The sequence below is a fragment of the Lontra canadensis genome, unplaced genomic scaffold (genome assembly GCF_010015895.1).
Source record: "Lontra canadensis isolate GAN:19392208 unplaced genomic scaffold, GSC_riverotter_1.0 scaffold3, whole genome shotgun sequence".
Lineage (NCBI taxonomy): Eukaryota > Metazoa > Chordata > Mammalia > Carnivora > Mustelidae > Lontra > Lontra canadensis.
In genome coordinates this window covers 38,480,221-38,503,905 of record NW_022630997.1, presented here as the reverse complement: position 1 = coordinate 38,503,905, position 23,685 = coordinate 38,480,221, and the positions used below count along the sequence as shown (strand labels likewise).

Sequence of the window (23,685 nt, the reverse complement as noted above, 5' to 3'; positions counted from 1 at the left end):
CAGACCCCAAAAGTAGCCACCCAAAGACTACCGAAGTTATCTCTAAAACACACAAACACCCAAATAAATAGATATAATCTTACAAATCCCATGCTCCACAACCTTCCATGGCTCCTCTGGCCTATTAGGATAAAGTCAAAAAGTCTCACCTAGCTTTGCAAGGAGGAAAACAAACATTTATGGAGCGTGTGATTCTTTGCCAAGTCCTAGGCTACACACTACACATTTTATGTGTATTCCACCATTTAATAACTTCCTCTAAGGTTGGTCTGATTACCGCATCTCACAGGGGAGGAAGCCAAGGCTCCGAAATATTAAGCACCTGGCCTAAACCACACAGCTGGGATGCGTCAAAAGCAGACTTGGAGGCCAGGTCCGTGGCCCAGGCCCTGCCCACTCCAGCCCCTCCCTGAACATCCAGTCACCACAGGGCCCATGATTACCCAGAATACCTGGCTCCTCCTTGACTCACTGCTCTTTCCTCCCCTGCCTGGAAGGCACCTACCCAACACCTGCTGATTTTGACTCAGTCCTCAAAGCCCAGCTCTCCAATTACGTCCTCCATGAGCTGGCCCTGAGCCTGACTCTCCCTTCCGTCCGACAAAATCAATCCCTTGCTTGGCTGTGCTTCATAGAGCTGTCTCTAACCACATTAGAGCACAACTTACCAGTCCCCAAGCCAGAAGCACTGCTGTCTGCTTCGTAACACAGATCATTCATCTCGACACCACCATAGCTCGGTGTGTTAGGTTGAATAAGTGAATGAATGATCTCCCTTCTAGACTTACAGCCCAGGAAACAGGACAGTCAGAGGCGGACCTGACCTTTGCAGGGACAACTGGTAAACAGCCTGTCTAGAGCAACCTGCTGGAGATTACACATGGCAAACAGTACTTCCGTAGCTGGGGACACCGAAGCAACCCCATCAGGACCACCAGCTCCAGTGTCAGGACGCAGCATATCCACAGGGTGCCTCCCGGGGGCCACGCTGCTGTGGAGTGACCTCCCGGCCTTCTCCATGGCCCCCCGGTGCTCAGCCTTGGGCCTCCTGGCACTCTCACTACTGGACCCAGGAGGCGGTGATCCAGAGGCAAAAGCAGCTCCTCTCTGCTGGCCTGGACAGAAAGACGCCAGCGCCTGGAGGGCCTCAGCCAACAGCACCTGCTCCAACAGTTATCGGTCCCGATCCCCTTGGGGAAGAGGCCGAAAGAGGAGCTGTGCGTCCTGACCCACTTTTCCCAGAGCTCCCTTCCCAGATCTGGCCTGGCCCAGTGAGATCCTTCTCACCTTGTGACACCAGTAAGAGGAACGCTCACGTACAAAGAGTATTCCAGCTCATCAAAACCACTCGGAGACTCGCATCTTACAGGAAAATGGGGCCCGAGGCAGGTCCCAAACTGCGCCCTTCCGGCTCAAAGTCCTCCCCAGCTGGCGTGAACATCACAGTCCTCCCTCAGACAACACAGAACAGATGGGCTTCTCTGCTTCCCCTCTCCCAGCAGCTCAGACACAGAGGAAATGCCGTGTGCCCTGAGTCAGGGTCCCCTGCACACTGAAAAATACGGATGCAGAGACCAGCCCACGCCCCAGGTTCTGTCTCAGGAGACCTGGGGTGGGACCCAGGAGTCCCAGTTTTCAGGAGCTTTCGGGGGGGTGGGGGGTTCTGAAAAAGACCACCTGCGCCGCACCTGGACAAACCTAGCAGTGACTCAATCAGTGACATCAGCCTGGCAACGTGCATCAAAGATGTCCATGCCCGTTGACCCCACAGCACCGCGTCCAGCAACTTCCCCCAAAGACATAGAGAAGCACACAAATATCGATGCATCAGGATAGTCACTCAAGCATGATTTGTACTGAAAGTGGGAAATCTCTGAACCTCCAGGCGGGGGGAATGGGTGAGACCCATCAGAAGAGGACAATACTGTACATCCACAAGAAGTGATTTCCTTTCTCACTCTAGAAAAAGCAAATGTAGAGTGGTTGTCTCCAATTAGCAAGATGGCCTGCAAACTTATTTTCCTTTTGATTATCTACCTCTCCTAAATTCTCTACCATAAGCATAGCTGATTATATAATATTTTTTTAAACCAAGTAACTTGGGGGCACCTGGGTGGCTCAGTTGCTAGGCACCTGCCTTCGGTTCAAGTCACAATCCCAGGGTCCTCAGATCAAGCCCCGCGTCGGGCTCCCTGCTCAGCGGGGAGCCTGCGTCTCCCTCTCCCGCTCCCCCTGTTTGTGTTCCCTCTCTCATTGTCTCTATCAAGTAAACAAATAAAATTTTAAAAAATAAATAAACCAAGTAACTTTTCTGTTTTAATTATCAGCACCAGACCTAAAATTTGAAGCCCAGTTCAGTCAGAGCAGGAAGGATTACAAGTAGCACCTATTCCAACCATGAACGTGACAGAGGCACTCCCTCCCTGCCGTATTTCAAGTCCTACTCCAACACTTCCAGCAGCCAGGAGCTCATTCCCTTTCCTAAAGCAGTATCTTCTGGCAATTAAAAGATAATCCCTTATCCTAAACAGGATTTCACCTTCCTGAAGCTGAAATCCCGTCTCCCTCTTACAGTTTGCATGATGCGGCATCACGCGATCAAAAAACACACAGAACAGAGCTGTTTTTTAACGAACCAACTTACAGGATGCCTGCCCATACTCTCCCCCAAAGACCAAGACGAGAACGTGGGGTTTTGCAAGCATTGCTGACATGCCAAGTTCAAATCAAGCATTGTTCATCTCTTATCCCCTATGATCACCTAGATGATTAAAACACCTGCGTCCCTACTGAGTCCATTGTTCCATGAACAGCTGCCCCTGCCCAGTGGCCCAATACCAGTCTGGGGAACTCTTCACAGAGGCCATTTTTGAGTGAACAATCTGCTTGAGGGTGGCAGCTCAGCCACACAGATGCCACAGCACCAGAGGCTGAGCGATCGGGCAGAGCCAACGCGGTGCAGGCAAGAGGCCCCGCCCTCAAAGACAGCAGCCTGCAGGAGAAATGATGATCTTCCTTCCCTCTCTCGTTTTAGTTCCTCTTAGTCCCATTTCCTTGGCCATTCTCCTCCCCCACATCCACAGGCAACCATTCTTTTGTGTTTATATTGTGTTCTTGCAAAATGGGTATTATCTGTATGGTTAACTTACCTACTAGCACAGCATTATCCATCTCTACTTACTTCTTCCTGAGCACTATGCTTTGAAATCGATGCTTTGCCTCGAGTGTCTCATCAGTCATTTGCAACTGCTGCAGAGGACTGCGGGCTCAGGCCTGCCACTGCACACATCAGCTCTCCCAAGGATGGACGCCACCAGGCACTGTGGTGAACCTGTCCCCTCAGGGACCGGCATGACAGGCTGGGCGATCCCCACCCAGGAGGGGGACGACAGTGTAGGATCCTACAAGAGGCTCCAGAATGGCTGCACCAGCAGGGGTAAGTTCCTGCACCCCCAACACTCTGCTGTGCACGGACAGCAGCCAGCTTGCTCACTTGCTTGCTTTGAGAGAGAGAGAGAAAGAACACGCAAGTCAGGGAAGGAGCAGAGGAAGAAGGACAAGTAGAATCCACTAGAAGCACAGAGCCTGATGCGAATCTGGATCCCAGAGCCACGAGATCACAACCTGAGCTGAAATCAAGAGTCGAATGCTTAACCGACTGAGCCACCCAGGCGCCCCAGCATCCAGCTTTCTAGCTGCTGCCAGCCTAAGAGGTGGAAAGGAACAGAGTTCACAGTGGATGCTTCGCAAACCCGCCAGAACCACAGCTGCTAGGAGAAGGGCAGGAAAGGCCTCTGCTACAGAGAGCGTCAGTGGCACGGACTGGAAACAACTGCTCATTAACACAAATCTCCATCGGGAGACCACACTGCCTTGAGCTGTCAGACCGCTGGAGCACAAAAGGCATGCACTGGCTTGCAAAATGCCATGGATTCCCCTGCTCCGTTTGGGTGGCAGAGGCTCCTCCCAAGGAAGTCTCCTGTCGAGGGGTGGGCAGCAGCAGAAGTGTGCAGCTCACTTTGTTATCTGCGGTCACAGGTCACGGCTCCTACCGCATGTGACACCCCATGTGATCAGACAGCACCTGAAGCAGTCCATACCTGTTCAATGAGTCCTGGCAAGGTCAAACTAACTGCTCTAAAGTTCGCCAAACGCTTACTCTAATCTGGGGAGCAAACTTCCTCGCAGATCAGGAACCTAGAGTTTACAGACCAGCACTGGTCTGGAGACCACACCCTGAGTGTGGGATAGAGTAGGGGAACAAACCAAACCACCCTGGCCTGGAAATCACAGTTTAAGGGGCCACTAACACAACCACAGGTCAGGGGTGCTAACAATAACATAAAAAACAGTCTATGCTTACATAGTGCCAGGCACTGCTCTAAACAACTTACAAACAGTAATTCCTTTAACCCTTGCAGTACAAGGTCCTACTACTACCCTCATTTCACAGGTGGGGAAGTGGAGACACAGACAGGGAAAAACTGACTTGCCCAGGTTTGAGCCCAATACGTGGCTCAGACACAGGCTCTAACCAGTCTACTGAACCGACTCCCAAAGGGACACGGCCTCCCCAAGCTGTCCCCTCCCTTGTCAGGGGGAGTAAGGAACCCCAAAGGGTTGCTACTGAGACGAAACGGGACCATAGACACAAGAATAATAGACAAAGCATCCAGTGCAATAGAAACATGTACCATCCGCAGAGCATACAACCATCTACATGCACACGACCGTTTCCCAGCACTGTTTACCTCCTTTTACACCAACTCTGGGAAGGAGGTGTTGTCACAGACCCCATCAGACAGACAAGGATAAGGCCCAGAGAGGCTATGGGAACCGGCCAGGGGACACCGGCTAGAGACCAGTGATCAGTCATTCCCCTCAGCCACCTCACTCCTTAACCAAAGAGAAGGCCATCGGATGGGACATGCCAACGCCGCCCGTGGCCTCCAGTCCCATGCTCAAGGTGCCTCACAGAGAACCAGTCACAGGGAGAACGACTGGAAGCAGCAACCAGGCCTGCCCTGTGCCTCCCAGGGCCTGATTAGCCTAGCCTCACTTTCTCAGTGGCTGTTGAGTACACACCCCAAGCAGAAGCCTGGAATTCCCATAAAGACCCACTACTCACAGATTCCCCTCCAAGTCTCCTGCTCTCACCCCGAGTGTGCCTTCACCAGGCCCTCCTTCCTCCTTATGCATCTCCAGGGCCCATCCAGCCTCTCTGACCTCTACCCATGCCCAGCGCACTGGACACCCCAGTCTCCTCGAGGCAGCCTCATCTATTCCAGGGATCTGTATGGCTGGACAGCTGCTCCTTCTGGCTGGGGCCTTCCAAAGAGACAATAACCTCCTAGTTGGCAGGACCCATCTTCTCTGTCTTTCTTCTGAGAATCTTAAAGACTTTTTTTTTTTTTAAGATTTTATTTATTTATTTGACAGACAGAGATCCCAAGTAGGCAGAGAAGCAGGGAGAGAGAGATAGGAGGAAACAGACTGTCTGCTGAGCAGAGAGCCCGATGCGGGGCTCGATCCCAGGACCTGGGATCATGACCTGAGCCGATGGCAGAGGCCTTAACCCACTGAGCCACCCAGGCGCCCCATCTTAAAGACTTTAATAAACAGAAACAAACACCATTTGCTTCAAACCACCAAACAGAAGGTGAGGAGTAGGAAGTCAATAAACCGGGCTGATTATTTTCTGTCATTTCCAAAAGCTCCGGGACAGAGCAACGGAAAAGAAAAACCTTTGGTGAACAATAGGATATATATTCCAGCTAAAAGGAGTGTCCCATACGGGTCTGTGGTGCTGATCACAGGTGATGCTAATGTCTTTCTCAACTTTTCACGCTCCGCACTTAGCAGAGCACTGACCAGGGACATGCTGCCCAGATGATGGGTGGGCAGATGGATGGACACATGGACTTGACAGGTAACATCCGGGTCTGAATCTGGGCTCTACCCTAAAGTCAGATGATCTCATGCAAGAAGACACTGTGGCCACCTCTAGCGAGTTTTCACGAGAAGCCTTCAAATGAGGGGGGCTGAGAGCAGAAGAATACGCTTATACAAAATTCCACAACTTGGCACAGAAAGTAAGGACAACTACTGCCTGCTTTGTTTCCTCTCCCTGGGCTAGAAAAACGGGAGAGAAAATAGGACAGGATTTATAAGGGCAGTTTGCCATTTTCTATCAGAAATGAGTTAGGAGGACTAGATAGGCTTTTGCACTCTCACATGCACAGCCCCTAAATTCTAAGCTGCTTCAGGCTCAGCGCTCATTTTTCCGCAGAAGGACCCAGATTTAGCACATTTTAGTTTTATCTACTTTCTTGATCTTCCCTAAATCCAGTCCCCACCCAGTGTAGCCAGGGAGGTGTGTTCCAACTCAGCATCCATGGGTCTTTACCCTCTTATCCCTGTCCAAGGCTTTCTCCTTAGAGCCAGAGGCTTCACCAAATCACGTTCCTTCTTGAACTCTGTCCTGGGACTAAGCAGTAAGAAGCCACAGCCGTCAGCCTGGAAGTTTTTGCTGTGTCACAAACAAAAAGAATGAGACAAGGAGGTACCTCCTGCCAATAGCAAACCCATCCTCTGACTCAGCACTAAATTTAGATGTCACGTCCTATGCCTACATCCAGATAGTCTCCCCATGTGACAGGTGCTGAGTTAATGAATGCTGTGACGGGGCGGGGGGGGGGGGGTCCGAGGCTTGGGACACAGACATCTTAATGGGAACCTTCATCGGATGGGCCCGAGTCCAGAACAAATGTAGTCTTTATAAAGAAACGGACAAGGAGTCCAAAGCCTGCCCAAGCTCTCAGCAGCTGGTGGCCCCGAGCAAGCCGACAAGCCTCTCTTGGCTCGGTTTGCCCGTCTGCAGAACGTAAATACCAACCGCACAGGCTGCGAAAGATTTTTCTCAATGGTCAGGAATGAGAAGCTAGAGCACAGCTCCATGAACTGGGATGCCTGTGACTTGCTCACCCTCACTGGAAAGCTGGGTGCCTGCAAAGCCAGGCCCAGATCAGGAAAAACCAGCCAAGGTTCCCCAGACTCCCCACCCAGTCCGTGGCTGGCAGAGACACCTTGGAAGAAACCCCAGTCTAGGAAGACACCTGGGTCCTGTGCCCGCTCTGCCAGGGGCTTGCTCTAAGAGCCTGGTAGAGTCTGTGCCTACGGGCTGCTGTGGCTCATTTACAAAACTAAGCTGTTTGGGCAGAGTGGTCCCTAAGACCCCTTCCAACCATGATCCTCAATAATCTTAAGCTGCTTAAGAAACAGAAACAGAAAATGAAACTTGGGGCCAGATAAGAAGAAAAAGAGGCTACCCAGAGTAAGAACAGAGATTACCAGGAGTATTGAGAAGGTCATTATAATTTTTTAAAGCAGGACTTCTTACATCACGATATAAAAACAAAATTAAGTTTTCTTCTGTTTGTTATCACATCACTCCCTACTGGCGGGACAGATTTCCACACATGGACAGCCGACTCACAATGGTCAAAATGATTCACACGAGGGTCCCTGGACATCTTCAAGAGTCAGGTATCATTTCAACGAGTAACCCAAAGCTGACGCAGAAAGAGGCCCAACTGACACACCGCACCTAGAAAAACGCTGTGAGCATGAGAACGCACGCTGGCTGGAGATGGCCACTGAGGTAGCAGCTCAGTGCCGTGGGGGATGACCTGCGATGACGCTGCTTCCCACACAGGCAGCCCCCAACCCTGCTGGCAGCCATGGGGGCTGGTTACAGATGCAGCGATGGCTAACAGTTCTCTTATGCAAAGTGTGGGTCATGCCAGCTAGTGCCGATATTGAAAATAGAAGAAGAAAAAGAAAAATGTTTCAAAAAAAGGTAATCCCGTCCCACTCCAAGGGACCCCAACAGATGGGGTTTCACTCAGTTCCTGCCCATGAAACTCTCTTGGATAGCAGAGAGTGGGGATTTTTTTATTAGCCCCATTGTGGTCATCTGTCATTCTTGAGAGCATGGTTCATCCCCAAAGGAAACCTAGAAAGGTAAACAAAGGAGGCAGGCAAAGAATATGTCATGGAAACGAAGCTGTCACCGATGGCAGCCTCTGTCATGACCCGCCAATCCATTTCAGCTGAGGCAAAGGAAGGTGAAGCTTGTGGGGGGCTCCTCTCTCTCTCAACATGGGGAGCATCTCGAAACAAAAGCATCCAAACAAGTGTTTTCAAACTGTGTTCCATGAACCTTGGAGAGCCCCACAGACCTCCGTAGAGGAGCCTCGGGGAGGACACGAGGAAAAAAGGAGCTCCAGGCCTCCACACCCAACGACCACCACCCCTTTTTGTCTGCTTTACACATTTGCCTCTCATATACAAGGCTGCTCAAGGAAAAGAGCCCCACAGCTTAAATAAATAAATAAATAAATAAATCACAGAAAACACTTACACTTCATATGTTTTCATTTAATTGTTTATAACAGGGACACCCGGGTGGCTCAGTTGTGAAGCATCTGCCTTTGGCTCAGGTCATGATCCCAGGGTCCTGGGATGGAGTCCTGCATTTGGCTCCCTGCTCAGCAGGGATGCCTGCTTCTCCCTCTGCCTGCCACTCCCCCTGCTTGTGCGCGCTCTCTCTTTCTCTGACAAATAGATAAATAATTTAAAAAATAATTGTTTGTTACAGGCTTGTGAGGAAAGAGAGGCTGAAGAGGCTTCTGGCTGGACTCCATGCCCCACATTCTGAGCACCCACCCTGTGCTCACCCGTCATCCACGGGGACTCTCAGGAAAGGACCTACAGTGGTCCAGTCCGTGGCTGGCTGGCATGTGGTCTTCCGTGAGCAGAAGACCAGGGGAAGGGGAGCTGCCCAGGATGATAAAAGAAGCTCAGAAGACTGTCGTCAACTAAATGCAAGGTGCGAGCCTTATTAAAATCCTGATTTGAGCAAACCATCTATAAAAAGGCATTTCTGAGACAAGGTAAAGAGTATCAAGTGGGTAGAAGACCTTAAATTACCACGAATATTGTTGGCTGTAAACATGGTCTTCTGCTGTGCTCTTTTAAAAGGCCTATTATCTCCTCGAGCATTTTTGGTAAAGTGGTACCCTGTCTGGGGCTTGTCTGACATTGCTGCAGACAGCTAAAGTTCTTGGGGGCGGGGGTCCGTTACATCAGGTGTTCCATAGCTGCATGCATTTGAAAGTTGTGTTATATGGGGCACCTGGGTGGCTCAGTGGGTTAAGCGTCTGCCTTTGGCTCAGGTCATGATCCCAGGGTTCTGGGATCAAGCCCCGTATCAGGCTCCTGGTCAGTGGGGAGTCTGCCTCTCCCTCTCCCTCTGCCTGCTGCTCCTCCTGCTTGTGCGTGCTCTTTCTCTCTAATAAATGAATAGATAATTTTTGTTTAATTTCAGAAGAAGTTTTCTACCATTTTTTTTTAAAGATTTTATTTATTTATTTGACAGAGATCACAAGTAGGCAGAGAGGCAAGCGGGGGTGGGGGGAAGCAGGCTCCCTGCGAGGAGAAAGCCCAATGTGGGGCTCGAACCCAGGACTCGGGGATCATGACCTGAGCCGAAGGCAGACGCTTAACCCACTGAGCCACCCAGGCACCCCCATGAACAGATAATATCTTAAAAAAAAAAAAAAAAGAATTCTGATAGAAAATTATTTCCAACATTAAAAACACTAAACCAGGGGCATCTGGGTGTCTCAGTCGGTTAAGTGCCTGCCTTCGGCTCAGGTCATGATCCCAGGGTCCTGGGGTCGAGCCCCACGTACGAGTCCCTACTCAGCCGGGAGTGTGCTTCTCTCTCTGCCCCGCCTTCCCCCTACTCGTGCTCTCTCTCTCTCTCTCTGCAATAAAAAAATAAAATCTTAAAAAAAAAAAAAGAAAGAAAGTTGTGGAACATGAAGTCTAAAAGAAAACAAGGGAGGGAAGCAGGTCCCTCCTTAAATGGAACTCAGTTCTACCTCCCAGTATCTTTCACCTGTCAGCCTGTGATTAGCTCTCTGGGATCCAAGAGAATCAGGTCTCACCACTATCTGGTGTCCTTTGGAAAACAGGCATCGAAGCCCCTCTAAGTCTCCTTTCCTCCAAAATGAGCTCCTCCTGTGATCCTTCTATGCCATTCCATGGCAATGCCTTCCTTAAAATGTAGGCTCCAGGGCCAAAACACTGTGAAAGTGTGTTTCTGAGCAGCCCCAGGGGGGCAGGGCCTCCTGGTCCATGCACACTCTGGACAGACTCTAACTCCAAGTACGCCCTGCACCCCACAATGCCTCCTAATTCCCAACACAGGCAGACCCTGCCTCTCCAGTCAAGGGCAGGATGCTCCCAAGAGCAGCAGCGGCTCCAGCAGCTTGCTCTTACCCCACATAAATCACCTCAGTCCTCACCAAAGCCCTTGGAAGAGAATGCTATTAGCCTTTTTACAGATAAGGAGAAAGAAGACCCAGAAAGAGTAAGCAACTTGCTGAAGTCCCACAGCCTAAGACGGAAAAGCCGGGACCCCACAACTGGTTTAGGACACCCAGCAGTGTCTAGTCCTGTGGCCTCCCTCCCTGGCTCCAAACCTACCAGTGATGCTCAAGCCACCTGGCTCATTCCTCTTTGTCAACTGTCCTCCTAGCACTCCCAGGGCAGAGACTATGTGCCTGCGGTCCAGCCCAGCATGGACAGTTAGTCAGTCTCAGAGCTGCAGGTATCAAATCACCAGAACAGATCACAAGTCCTCATGAAGCGCCCCCGGAAACCCTGACTGGGAACCACAGCCCAGTCCTGCTCACTCAGACCTAAAGAAGACGTCAAGACGCAGCACCTGACTGGCTCAGTCTGTGGATCATGTGAATCTTAACCTCACGGTCATGAGTTCAAGCCCCACATCGGACACAGAGCTTTTACTTAAAAAAAAAAAAAAAAAGACTGCAAGAGGTTTAACCATCTCAAAGATCAGCCACCATGAGATCAGACCTCATTCTTGACAAGCCACACTGGAGAAATGGAGGCCCAGGGAGGTCCCATACCTTACCCAAGATCACACAATCTCAACATCTACTGGTCCCAGAATCTACTGCATATCTAAGTTATCCACACATCCAAAAAAAAAAGTACTGGCCCCGGAATCGCACATGCCTATTTCAGCTGGTACTGGAGTTTAGAAGATAGGGAAGCTCAAGGTCTGGCGGGGCGGGGCAGGGGGGTGTGGAGAGCGAGCAAGTGAGGGAGCTGGAAGGAAGTTTGAGGAAACGATGGTATACACTGATGTTCCAGTTCTATGCCCTGATGATAAAGTTTCCCAAAACTACACTTCTCAGAACTCTGATGTCACAAGATACTCAATGAGAAAAGATGTGTGGTCAAATCCATCTGGGAAACACTGCCTGGGGAACCCACTCCAGCGACAACCCAAGGCATGCTGGCCTGTTAGTCCTCTCAAGAGGCTCCCAATAAAGGAGGTTGTGTGACCTGCTCACAGCAGCATTTCTCAAATGCTTTGACCACAGAACCCTTTTGTCAAGCAACATCATGAACATGGTGAGAAGGGCTGAGAAGATGTTTCCTGGGGGGAAATGCTGACCTAGGTCTTTTGAAAGAAAATCTTGATAGCCATTACCCTGGATCCAAGACTGAAAAACCAAAGCAACCCAGAATGGGACAAGGAGGAAGTGTGTACAGAGCAGAAATAACTAACATACTTCGGGGCCTTTGGGGATGGAGAGATATTAGTACTGGAAACAAGACGGAAATGTGTGAACACGGTTGGGCTGCCAGATATGAACGCTGCTGGGATTGTACAGTTAACTTCTAGCCTCAAGAGTCACGGGGGACTCCTGAAACTAAAATCTTTCTTTAAAGTCCAAAGAAACTGTCCTGAGACTTTCCAAAACGGGTTGCGGGCAAAAATCCACAAGTTTTAAAAGAAAAAAGGAAAGAAAATGTTGGATCTAGGATGCCAGCCAGGCCATTTGCCCTTGAGTCAAGATGCTGTGGAGAGTACGGATTTCATAATTAAAACTCAGGCAAACAGTATGACGGTTCCTCAAAAAATTAATCACAGAGGGGTGCCTGGGTGGCTCAGTGGGTTAAACCTCTGCCTTCAGCTCAGGTCATGATCCCAGAGTCCTGGGATCGAGCCCCACATGGGGCTCTCTGCTCGGCGGGGAGCCTGCTTCGCCCTCTCTGCCTGTCTTTCTGCCTACTTGTGATGTCTGTCAAATAAATAAATAAAATCTTAAAAAAAAAATTAATCACAAAATTACCAATAATTCCCAAAAGAACTGAAAGCAGGGACTCAAAGAGGTACACCAAAATTTTGTACAATCAAAATTGTACACCAATTTTGATAGCAGCTTTATTCATAACAGTCAAAAGTGGGAAGCAGCCCAAGTGTCTACTGATAGATGAATGGATAAATAAAATGTGGTCTGTACGTGCGAAGGAATATTATTCAGTCTTACAAAAGAAGGAAATTTGGACATTTGCTACAACATGGATGAATCTTGAAAACATTATGCTCAGTGAAATAAGCCAATTGCAAAGCAATAAATATTACATGATTCTACTGACATGATGTTCCTAGAAGAGTCCAATTCACAGAGACCGAAAGTAGAATTGTGGTTACCAGAGGTGGAGAGAGGAGAAAACAGGGAGTTGGATAATGAGTACAGAGTTTCAGTTTTGCTAGATAGAAAAGTTCTAGAGATCTTTTAAATAACTATGTTAATATACTTAATACCACCAAACCACATACACTTAAAAACGGTTAGGACAGTAAATTTTATGTGTTCTTTGCCATAATTAAAAACAATTTTTAATCAAATAAAATTTTTTTGAAAGTAGGGAAATTCTGATACATGCTACAAGAGGGATGAATGCTGAGGACATTACCCTAATTGAAATCAGCCCATCACAAAAAGACACATACTGCGTGATTCCACTTCTACAAGGTACCTGGAGTGGTCAGACTCGGGAGACTGAAGTCGAATGGACATTGCCAGGAGCGAGGAGGAAGGGGACAATGGAGAATTATTGTTCATTGGTACAGAGTTTCAGTTTTATAAGATGAAGAAATTCAGGAGATGGATGGGAGCAATGACTGCACAACGGGAATATACAAAATACAACTGAACCGTACACCTGAAATGGTGAAAATAGTATACTTCATGTTATGTTTATTTTGCCACAATAAAAACACAGGGAAAAAATGGTGCAGGGGCTCCTGGGTGGCTCAGTCGGTTAAGCGTCTGCCTGATTCAGCTCAGGTATGGGATCGGGTCCCACGTCAGGTTCCCTGCTCAGGAAGGAGTCTGGTCCTCCCTCTTCCTCCCCTCACTTGTGCTCTCTCTCTCTCAAATAAATAAAATCTTTAAAAAAAAAAAAAAATTGGTCCAAATGCTAAGTTTTATGTTTTGTAGATTTTATCAAAATAAAAAAACAAAACAAAACTCAATACAAATGGGTTATGGCCCTTAGTGTGAAATGAACATCAAGGTCAACAGTCCCCTCTCAATTATCCACCAAGGGTTGAGTTGGGTGACCAACATGGGATACTCCAAACCTCTCTGTTTAGTTTAAAATGCTTCTGTAGCACTTTCACTGGACTCTGTCTCAAAAAGATGGAGACACACAATTCAGGGATACGCTACCTGGCTCTGGTAAAAGGTGAAAAAGAAGTAATACCCATTGCCCACCCCTAGCTCAATCCTATTTAAAATTCTTCTCTGCTGAACACATTCCACATCCCCAGTGCACAGAAAGAAAGGCATCTCAACCCTCTTGCTCTATGCCCAATATTTCTGTGGCTCACATCTTCTCAAGGTTCAAAAATTATTAAAGAGACCCTTTGCACTGGCTGTGGAATATATGGGGGGGGGGGGGCAAAATACCTAACACGAAATATTTCTCCGATGCTGCTTACTTTTTCAGGAAAAAGAAAGCCAGAGTATCAAAACAGCATTCAACCCTAACATGAAATCAGAGAACAGTAACCATGGCACAGAGCTAGAAGAAGCCTCAGAATCTTGTCCAACCGTGAACTTCCTTGGCCTGAATGCCACCTTAGTAGCGCTGAGAGACCCATAGGACTGAGTTAGCCCTCTAGTCAAGGCTACACTTCTAGTTTGACTATCTGTATTGAAAAGAAAAAAAAAAAAAGGGCAAAAACCCAAGCACCAGGTGGCTAAGATGCTCCTCCAAGGTCAAGATGTTGCAGAGTTAGGAGCAGATCCCCATCCAGGTCTCTTTCGAGGACACCAAGCTGACATTCAGCATCTAAGTGTGAAAACAAAAGGTCTCTCCAATCCCATAACAGACAATGTGGGCATTCCGCATGGCTCCTGGCAGCCAGCCCCAACATGCTGATACCTGATGGGTAACCTTGGGAACTTCAGACATCAAAGTCACACCACCTGCTTCCGTCACAGACATACCGTGGGTGGGGACATCCGTGTGTGCATCTGGGACTCACTCTGGCCTTCCTGCACTCCTACAAGCTTCTGTCACTGTGAAGTCACCACTCAGGAACATATTTCTGAAGAGGATCTGGATTTTCGTGGGACACATCACTCCTTCTACACACAGCACACAAATCCATCCAACAGAAATTTTTTGAACATCTATCTTGGACCAGGCTCTATGGTAGGCATCAGGAATACACGGAGATTACGTTCCACTCTTGGTGACCCGCGGCCACAGGAAAAGCAGCCCTAACATCTGTTCAGCACAGTTTACAAGGAGCTCTCACATAACCCTCAGAAATCTCAGAAGAATCCCAGGTTTTCAATCCTAAGGCTAGCTGGAGGGCACGCTGCTTAGCACAGTGACAAAATACTCCTCCCTCTTATGACTGTCAAATAGCACAGTGAAGCAGTTACTGCTTTAACTACTTGGTAGAGCAGGACCTAAGCTTAGAAGGGTTAACTGCCATGCCCAAAGTCTAAAACTTAGTAAAGGATGACCACCTGTCCCACCACTGCACTCCACTGATGACTCTGCCTATGAACGACAGCATCACACGAAGATAGGACCACAAAGAGTGGACATTCATCTGCTGTTTTAGCTGCACCAACATCCTTCTTGCTCACCTTGCTTTGGAGAATGGCTCCCCACACCTTCCCCATCTCAAGAAACACAGGATCCAGTAGAGGCTGCCAGTGATAGCATCCTATCACCATACCCTACTCACACGGTCAACTGCTGAGACAATCTCCATCCCCTAGTCCTTGCCACAGTGATTGGGCCTGACATGGACACACACCTGCCTGGGCTCATTAGATGGATCTCCCTTTATTCTCCAATCAGGGGCCATGAAGATGAAGTCCACAGAGTCCTGAGGCCATGCTCCATGAAAAAGGCCCACAGCATTCAAGGATTAATCATCCAAAAGCCAGTTTCTCCCCCTCACCCTAAGCTTTTGGAATATTATATAATAAATTTCTCCTCTCTGCCTACTATGCTTTGAGCTAAGTCTCCATCACTTGCAATAAAGGTGCCCTGAACTAATACACTTAGAAGGATAAAGAAAATCTGCCCTTCTCTTAGAAACCTCTTTTCAACCCTTACTTTGAAGTTCCTCCACTCCTTCCTCCCAAATAACTCAGTTAAAAGAACCAAAAGAAAAACTACAATGAATGGTTGGAACTTTTATTTATGTCCCTATTCCAGCTGACCCTACAGGCTGGAGCAGATGAAGATGAGGCAGCAGGTACCTGAAGAGGGCAGAGAGAGAACAAAAGGCCCAGGCAACCTCTAATCAATAATAAATAGTCCACACCTGACGATCAGCAGCCAACTGCACTCATCCTGCTGGAAAAGCCTAGCAGCTTATTTCTTTAAGGAGAAATATTCCTCCAGCTTTAACTTGTGACAAATGTCCAGTGTCTAGATTCCTAGTGCCTCCCAAAACCCCTCACCCAGCATAGCCATCGTGGTCACTCCAGATTACCTTTGCACACTCATGCCCCCATAGCCTACGCCGACCCCTGCTCTGCTCTGGTTAGTTTCATTTCCGCAACCTGAACCAGAACATCTTCCTCTCCTTTGCCTATGCATGTTCATGTGGCCTCTTCGACCCCAGCTCAAGTCCCAGTCCCTCCTCCAAGGCTTCCTCCAGCAGCCACTGCTGTGTCCACTCTCTGGCCTCTGGTGAGCCAAAAGTGGGCAGCTCCAGAGGTCACTGAGCAGGAGGCACAGTGGGGGCCGAGGAGGAAACCTTCATCTCTAGGCACACGGGGGCAACCACCCCATCCCGCCACCTGTCTCATAAGAGAAGCCTAGGGTGACATGATTTGGGGAGACCCTCACATTTAGATGGTAATTAGAGCCACTAGAGGTGGATGAGAATACTTGGGGAAAGTATGTGATATACAGTTTTTTGGGGTTTTTTTGTTTTTTTTTTTAAAGATTTTATTTATTTGACAGAGATCACAAGTAGGCAGAGAGGCAGGCAGAGAGAGAGGAGGAAGCAGGCTCCCTGCTGAGCGAAGAGCCCGATACAGGACTCGATCCCAGGACCCTGAGATCATGACCCGAGCCAAAGGCAGAGGCTTTAACCCACTGAGCCACCCAGGCGCCCCAGTGATATACAGTTTTTAAAAGGAGGAAAAAGCCTGCTTGTGTCTCTATCACTCAATTGATCTATCTCATTATGTTATTCTCCTGAGTGTCCCACTCCCCCAACTAGGTGGCAAGCTGCAGGCTGGAATTACATCCTCCTCACCTGTCTCCATCTGCATCAAAGCCCCACCTGGACAGATCACAGGACCAGGCACTTCAGTCCTCCCCAATCACATTCTGCCCCACCCCACCCCAGTGGCTGAGACAGGCAGCCTGCCACCCTTAGCCCCATTTCACAGATGAAGACACTGATGCTCCCTGCCAGACAGGGACCCTCATTCCAGGGGCACGCAGTCAAGGATCTCCAAGTGAGAAAACCCAGATGTTAATAACTGAATCAAAGAGAAAAGACAAGGGACTGAGTGGGTTCTGAATAACCAAACGAGATCCTAGTTCACCCCCAGAAAAGACATCAGACACCTGAGCCACTCAAAGGAGAAGAACAAGAATTCTTCCCTCTTACCATCACCAGCGAGGGCAAGGGTGATCACCTCTTCCTTAGAGATCCATGTACTGGGAAAAGGAGGGGCTCCATAATTCCAGAGTTTCCCAATGCAGGAAATGGCCTGAAACTGAACTGTGGGGGCCTAATCAGGTAACAGGAAAAAATAACCCAACACGGAATCAAGAGCACTGGGCTTAGCCTCAACTCGGGCCCCTTTCTGCCCTGCAACTTCTGGCCTGTCCTCACTCCATACAGATGTGAGTGTGGAACTCAATGCAATGCCGACAAGACAGCCCTCATCTGGGGTTGCTACAGAATCAAGCGAGATAGGAAAGTATGCAGTAAGATTCAAAACGCTGAGCAGCAACGTACCATCAATCCTGGAAGAGGAATGTCCCTGCCCTCAAAATAAAACAACATGGTGTGTTCCTTAGTCATCTTCATACCCTAAGCCTGAGCATGGTGGGTCCTAAGTGTCTGGGTCTCTGAGCATGAGCAGAGCACAGGAGTTTGTGTGCAACCTGCCCAGTATACCACCCGGGCAAGCTTCCCCCTTAGCGCCAGGCCCATGGCTAGCAGCCCCTGGGGGGCGGGGCTGCTAGCCATCATTTGCCTGCAGCACAGCCAGTGCACCAGTGCCAGCCAGGGGATGGGTATCCTGGACCCGGGGCCCACAAGGGGTATGGAAACCACCAAGAAAGGCCCTAACAGGGTGATGGCAGACCCACATACAGAGAAAGGTGCCTCTGACCCCGCAACCAGAGCAGTTCCATTATGCTCTGAGCATCACCCCGTAATAAGTGCTCACTGGTGAAAAGAGGAAAAAAAACAAAAGTTGGAAAACCACTGCACAATAACGCATCCTTTCGGAAGCCTGGGTCCCTCAGTCGGTTAAGCGTCTGCTGGGATCAGGTCATGATCCCAGGGTGCTGGGACTGAGTCCCCACATCAGGCTCCCTGCTTAGCAGGGAGGCTGCCTCTTCCTCTCCCTGCCGCGCTCCCTGCTTGTGCTCTCTGACAAATAAAATCTTTAAGAACATAATAATAATAAATATTCATCCTTTACAAAGGTCTCCACACTATTGTTTACTTGCACACCATGTTACCCCTCCCCAGAAGCTCTATCTTGCCATACTAAAAGCTATCCTAATTTTTCTCTAAAGCGTTAACTAAAATGAACTTAACTTCCCCTTGACAACTCTTTTTCTGAGAATTTCGTGACACTCTGCAAACCCACAGAATTCTGTTTTGTTGTAAAACTAGGGTCTTAAATCACTGTGCTCAGGGAAAAATCAAACCCTGCTCTGTCCCTTCCTCAGAGGTCAAGACCAGTTCTTACAACCTCAGCCCAAGTGAGGCCCCACCTTCTCTGCCAGGCACAGAAATGGGGGACCTAATTAGTGGCAATCCATCCATCTATTCCAGAGATTAAAGCTAGAGCTGATTCAAACATTCCAAGGAGGACATGGGTCTGCACGCTAACTTCTTCACTTCTTTGATCAGTTTTCTCCCTCAAAAATAGAAAGATAAAAGCAATTTAGAAAAAAAAAATTACCCCAATGAAATTTCCCCGTGTCTTTATCCTCATGGGCACATCTGATAGCCTTCTTAGCATCCTCCAAACCACCAGCCCAGTAGAGGACTGGGTTTGCCCAGCGACTCAAATATGGCCATCATTGGGAGACCGAACGCAGGTTTGAGGGACATAAATGCTGGAGTCCGAAATCCCAAAGCAGAGACAGAGGACCACCAAGGATGTGCTGTGTGGACAGCAGTTTATTCTTCGTGTCTCAGTTCCCTCCACTACAAAAAGTGAGGCTGAAGACAGCCAATATACACACTGCAGCTCTTACCAGGAACAGCTTATAAAATCACCCCCTTAATAAGTGAGGTTTTTTACAGCCAAATAAATGGGTCTCATCAGCCTTTGGCCTACAGGTACTCAGGGCTCTTTGTCAGCCCTCTCAGTTCACTCTTAAAACAAGGACAAGATATAGAAACGGTGGCATTTGCCACTCCCTGTCTGAACCTGTTAAACAAAACAATAGGTCATAACTGAAAACTCCTGGTGCACAATACTTTGAGCATCTGAACTACTCCAAACTGCACTTTTTTTTCCTCTGGCAAAGTAATAAGTAGACCCCTCACAGAGTAGCAACAATAAATGTAATAAAGCAGAGTGCCTGCCACAACAGTAGGAGCCTAATAAATGCAGGTTTTCTTCCTTTCTCAGTGCTATGCCTTCTTCCTCCAGCTTCCTTGTCTAAAAGGCTGCCTTTCCACACTCCCAACCAGGCTAGGCCAAGCCTGCCACTTCTCACAAACTCCCAGTAGTACCCCCACCCCCAACACACACACAGGAATACTCACAAATCCATCACTCAAGGGCACCAGCCACCAGCCTTCCCTCCTCAGGCAGCTCAGCACCGCCGAGGAGGGATCTGAGCCACAGCAGCCACTACTAGGATTTTCCCATGGTGCAATGCAACTTCCCCAACTTTTCCAGGCCCACAGTTTCCAAAGAAACCTAGCAGGCATTGTGCATAATCAAGTGCAAGTCTGGGCGAGCAAACAGACTGAACTCTGGACAGAGGGAGTGGACAGAGTCAGAAAGTCAAAAGGCACAAGTGATCATGAACCTGGGTGGCAGGGACCAAAATTCAGGAGGACCAGTCCTGGCCCAGGCTCCATTCTTCTAGACTGTATCACTGATTAAAGGCTAGCAGGGACTCCCAAATGAACGGCGGATGATGAAGAGCCTTAGGAAAGGGACTGCCGGACATCCCTCCGAGGTCGGCTGGACCTGGTGGTCTCAGGAGCACCCCGATGCCGTGGCAACCGGAGAGTCGGGGCCTGCAGTGCCTGGCACTGTTCACAGCGACGGGCGGGATCGGGGGAGGAGGTGCGAAGTAAGGGACCACGCAAGGCCCCCCTCCCCAGACCGGCCAAGGGACGGAAACCCCGACCCACCGCCACAGCCCTCGAGAGTTCCCACTGGGAGCTGCAAAGAGAGATGGTGGAAAGCGGTCCCAGAGGCCGGGCCAGGGGTCTGCCACTCACCGGCGCCCTCCGAGGGCTGCGGCGGCCCGACGACGCCGTTCAGGTATAGAATGGGCAGCAGGTGAGGCTGCGTCTTCTCCAGCGCCGCCCGCAGGTCCTGGAAGTGGTCTCGCTCCTTGGCCAGGAGCAGCTTGAGCAGCAGCTCCGCCTTGGCGCCTCCCGCCTCCTCGTCCAGCTGCCGCCGCTCGCCGGGGCTCAGCGCTCCCGCGGCCTCAAGCAGCCCGAGCACGGCCTCCACCTCGGTCATGGCCTGGGCCAGGCTCTGCTGACACTGGGCGAGCAGCTCCCGGCGCTGCGGCTCCATGGTGGCGGGCCGCCCCGCCCCGCCCCGCGGACGGCTCCGGCTCCCCGAGGCCGGCGGGCGGGCGGGCGCGCGCGCGGGCGGGCGGGCGGCGGCGGCGAGTGGCCTCGGGCGGCGGGCGCTCGGCTGCAGCCCTAGCGCGCCCGGAGCCGCGGGGCCGCGGGGGCCATGGGCCGGAGCCTGGCGGGCTGGGGGCCCCGGCGGCGCGCGGCGCTCAGCAGCGGCCGCCTGCCGGGCTCAGGAGCGCAGCCATGTTGGCTGCGGCGGCGGCGGCGGGAGTGGAAGAGGAGGAGGAGACGGAGGAGGAGAAGGAGGAGGCGGAGGAGGGGACGGCGGCCGGGGCGCGCCCCGAGGCCGGGCTCCAGCCGGGCATGCTCCCCCGCCCCCTCCGCGCGCGCCGCCCGCCGCTCCCTTCCCGGCCGCGCGAGAGATCGCGCCCCGGCTCCCGGGCCCCGCGCCGCCCACCAAACTAGACCACAACTCCGTGGGGAAAGTCGCCGGCGCCGCCCTCGCCAGGCCCCCGACGGCTCGGGCCCGGCTCTGCGGCCGCTCCGGCCCGCCTCACCGGGGCCCTGCTAACGCCGCCCGCTCCGCCATGGCCCGAGCCCCGCCGCCGCCGCCTCCCGTCCCCCGCCGTCCCTTTGAGAGTCCCGGCGCCCGGTCCCGAGGGGATGGCGAAGGGGAGGGGTCCCCGCCTCCCCGCCCCTGGCCCGCCCGGGAGGCGGGACGTCGCGTTCCTTCGCTCCGAGGCCTGGGAGCAGCCGGGGGTGGGGACGCGGAGTCAGGGGACCTGCAGGAAGCCGCCCACACCCCCAGGTCCCCTCGGCCGGACACACGGCGAACTCTCAGTCTATTGGAGACGACCTCAAACAAAACCATGCACCACCCCCCATTCAGGGTCTCTAATCTGAGAACTCCAAAATAAAGCCGGGACACAATTGAGGAAGGAGTCCCCTAAATTTGGACATCTCCAAATTAAGACCCCCTCCGAATCTGTGAGATTTCCCCTACTCCAAGGAACCCCTAGAGAATTTCCCAATAGACTCCCCTGAGTCTCAGTTAATCAGGATCTTTGCCCTCACACCCATTTGAGATCTTGGTCCCCAGAGTCTCAGAGGGGTTTGGACGTCCTCAGAGGAGGAGAGGATGTGTTGCTAGATGAAGGGGGGGAGGGTGGCGGCGGAGCCCTTGATCTTTTTGACAAGATGTCACCCCGAGATCCTAGCTAGTCTAAGAGAAGGCAAATCAATGGATTACAGAAACCTTGGACCCTGATGCCCTCAGTGAGGATCTACAGCCAAGAACTCTTCCGCCTTCCTTTATAGCCTGCTTCAGACACTTACCACCCAAATGCAGGAGGTGGTCCTTAAAGCTGGAGCCCCAACTGTTTGCCCTCCGGAACCCCACCCCACCCTGCTAGTGTAAAGTGGGATCCAAGGCCCATTGCAAACGTTTGTGTTGGAGTGAATGACTATCAAGTACAAACGCTAGGGGCCCAGGGCGCCTTTGCTCCTGACAGTCACTTCCACCCCCAACTTCCTTTCCTGCCTCCAAAAGCAAAATTTTCTCCAAGATTCTGCTTCTTTAAGGGAAAGAGTCATTTTTATTTAATGGAAACAAACTTTATGCATAGCGGTTAGAAACAAGGGGACCAGAATTTGCACTCCACTTTTGGATTTCCCTTTCAATAACTGTGCTAGGTGGGAGCAAATCAATTCCTCTGCCTGATCGCACTTTTCTCCTCAGGAAAAGAGTGGGAAGAGTGTATTTAATCAGGGGTTATTAGCTTTGAGTTCATAAATAAGCTAGAGGATGTCAGTGAAGCTTTTGAAATTATGTGAACATTTTTGTGGACATGTATTTATTTCTGGAATGGGGGACAGGGGTGTTCCTAGCTTTGATTAAATTGTTTAAGACCTCCATGACCAGAAATGGACTCCAAAATGACAGAACTGAATTCTTTTAAGAAGCCTCCCTGCTCAGATAGTCTGGGCTTCTCTCAGCTGAGGCTCTAGGGGAGGGGAAGGCTGGTTACTGCACAGTGCCAGGGTCTAGACAGGCTCCCTCTAACTGTCCCTTCCCCCCTGCCCCTGAGACATGGTTCCCCCTTCTGGCCACCACCTCTGCAGCAACTGCAGAGCCAAAATTATCCGCAAAGGCATCCATCCCTCAGGACACACCTGAAGGATAGGACCTCTGTTCTTAGATGGATTAACTAGAAATCAAGGGTATGGAAAGAAGGAAGAAGGGGGGAGGAGGAGAAGCAGGAGAGTCATTTGTTTTATGGTTAGAACCAATAGTGAGTAAGTCCTGATCCAAAGAGTGCCTGAGACAGCAGAGAGACATAGTATCCCAGTGTCCCTAAAAGGATGGTGGGTAGCATGCGTGTTTTCTCTCTGGAATCCTTCCAGAGATGCAGTGAGGAAGCTCATTTGCTAAGAGCATTTTCTCCCAGTGACGGAGACTACTTTCAGCAAACCCTTTATTGGAAACTACGGCATTTGATGCAAAACACAAATTCTTGAGAAAAAGGTTTACTTTATAAAATTTAACTTTAGCATTCCTTTCACCAGTGACCTTGTATTTCTGTAGCATTTTATACCCTTCAGGACATCTTCTGACACACTATGTCTCTTGTGCCCTGTTCTGGGTTGAATTGTATCCCCTGAAAAGATGTGTTCATGCCCTAATTCCCAGTACCTGTGAATGTGACCTTATTTGGAAATAAGGTCTTTGCAGATGTAATCAAGTTAAAATAAGGTCATACAGGATTTGGGTGGGCCCTAATCCAATGACTGGTGTTCTTATAAGAGGGAAATTTGGACACAGACACACACATAAAGGAGAATACTATGTGTTCTCTCTCCAAGAAGACGGAAGCAGAGGTTGGAGTGATGGGTCTACCAGCCAGGGAACACCAAGGATTCCAGGCAACCACTGAAAGCTAGGAAAGACGCCTAGAATGGATTCTCCCTCAAAGCCCTCGGAGACACCAGCCCTGCGAAGCCTGACTTCAGACTTCTAGCCTCTAGAACTGTGAGCTACTAGATTTCTGCTTTGCGGTTTGTGGTCATTTGTTATGGCCGCCCCAGGAAACACAGCCCCCTCAGGATGGAGGAAGTTTGAAAGACAAAGCTGGGCATTTCTATTTTACAAATCATCCTAACATCTGACCACTACTGTCTAAGAATTTTTCTGTAGAGGTACCCAGTTTTCCTTTTTTCTTCTGATCTTAGTAACAGAGGGCTTCTCCTCCGTGAGAACAGCCCTTTAATGTTCTGGGTACAAT

General features: G+C 50.2%; 1 protein-coding gene across 2 annotated transcripts in view; it reads right to left on the bottom strand.

The window, feature by feature from the left end:
* Nucleotides 1–20,441, bottom strand: part of DLG5 (discs large MAGUK scaffold protein 5) — a 116,152-nt gene extending 95,711 nt beyond the window's left edge. For both annotated transcript variants that reach the window (XM_032839043.1, XM_032839049.1), the window contains exon 1: nucleotides 20,096–20,441. In XM_032839043.1, coding sequence (XP_032694934.1) covers nucleotides 20,096–20,399 — 304 coding nt within the window. In that variant the 5' untranslated portion in view covers nucleotides 20,400–20,441. The remainder of the gene's footprint in view (nucleotides 1–20,095) is intronic.
* Nucleotides 20,442–23,685: the final 3,244 nt, after the last annotated feature.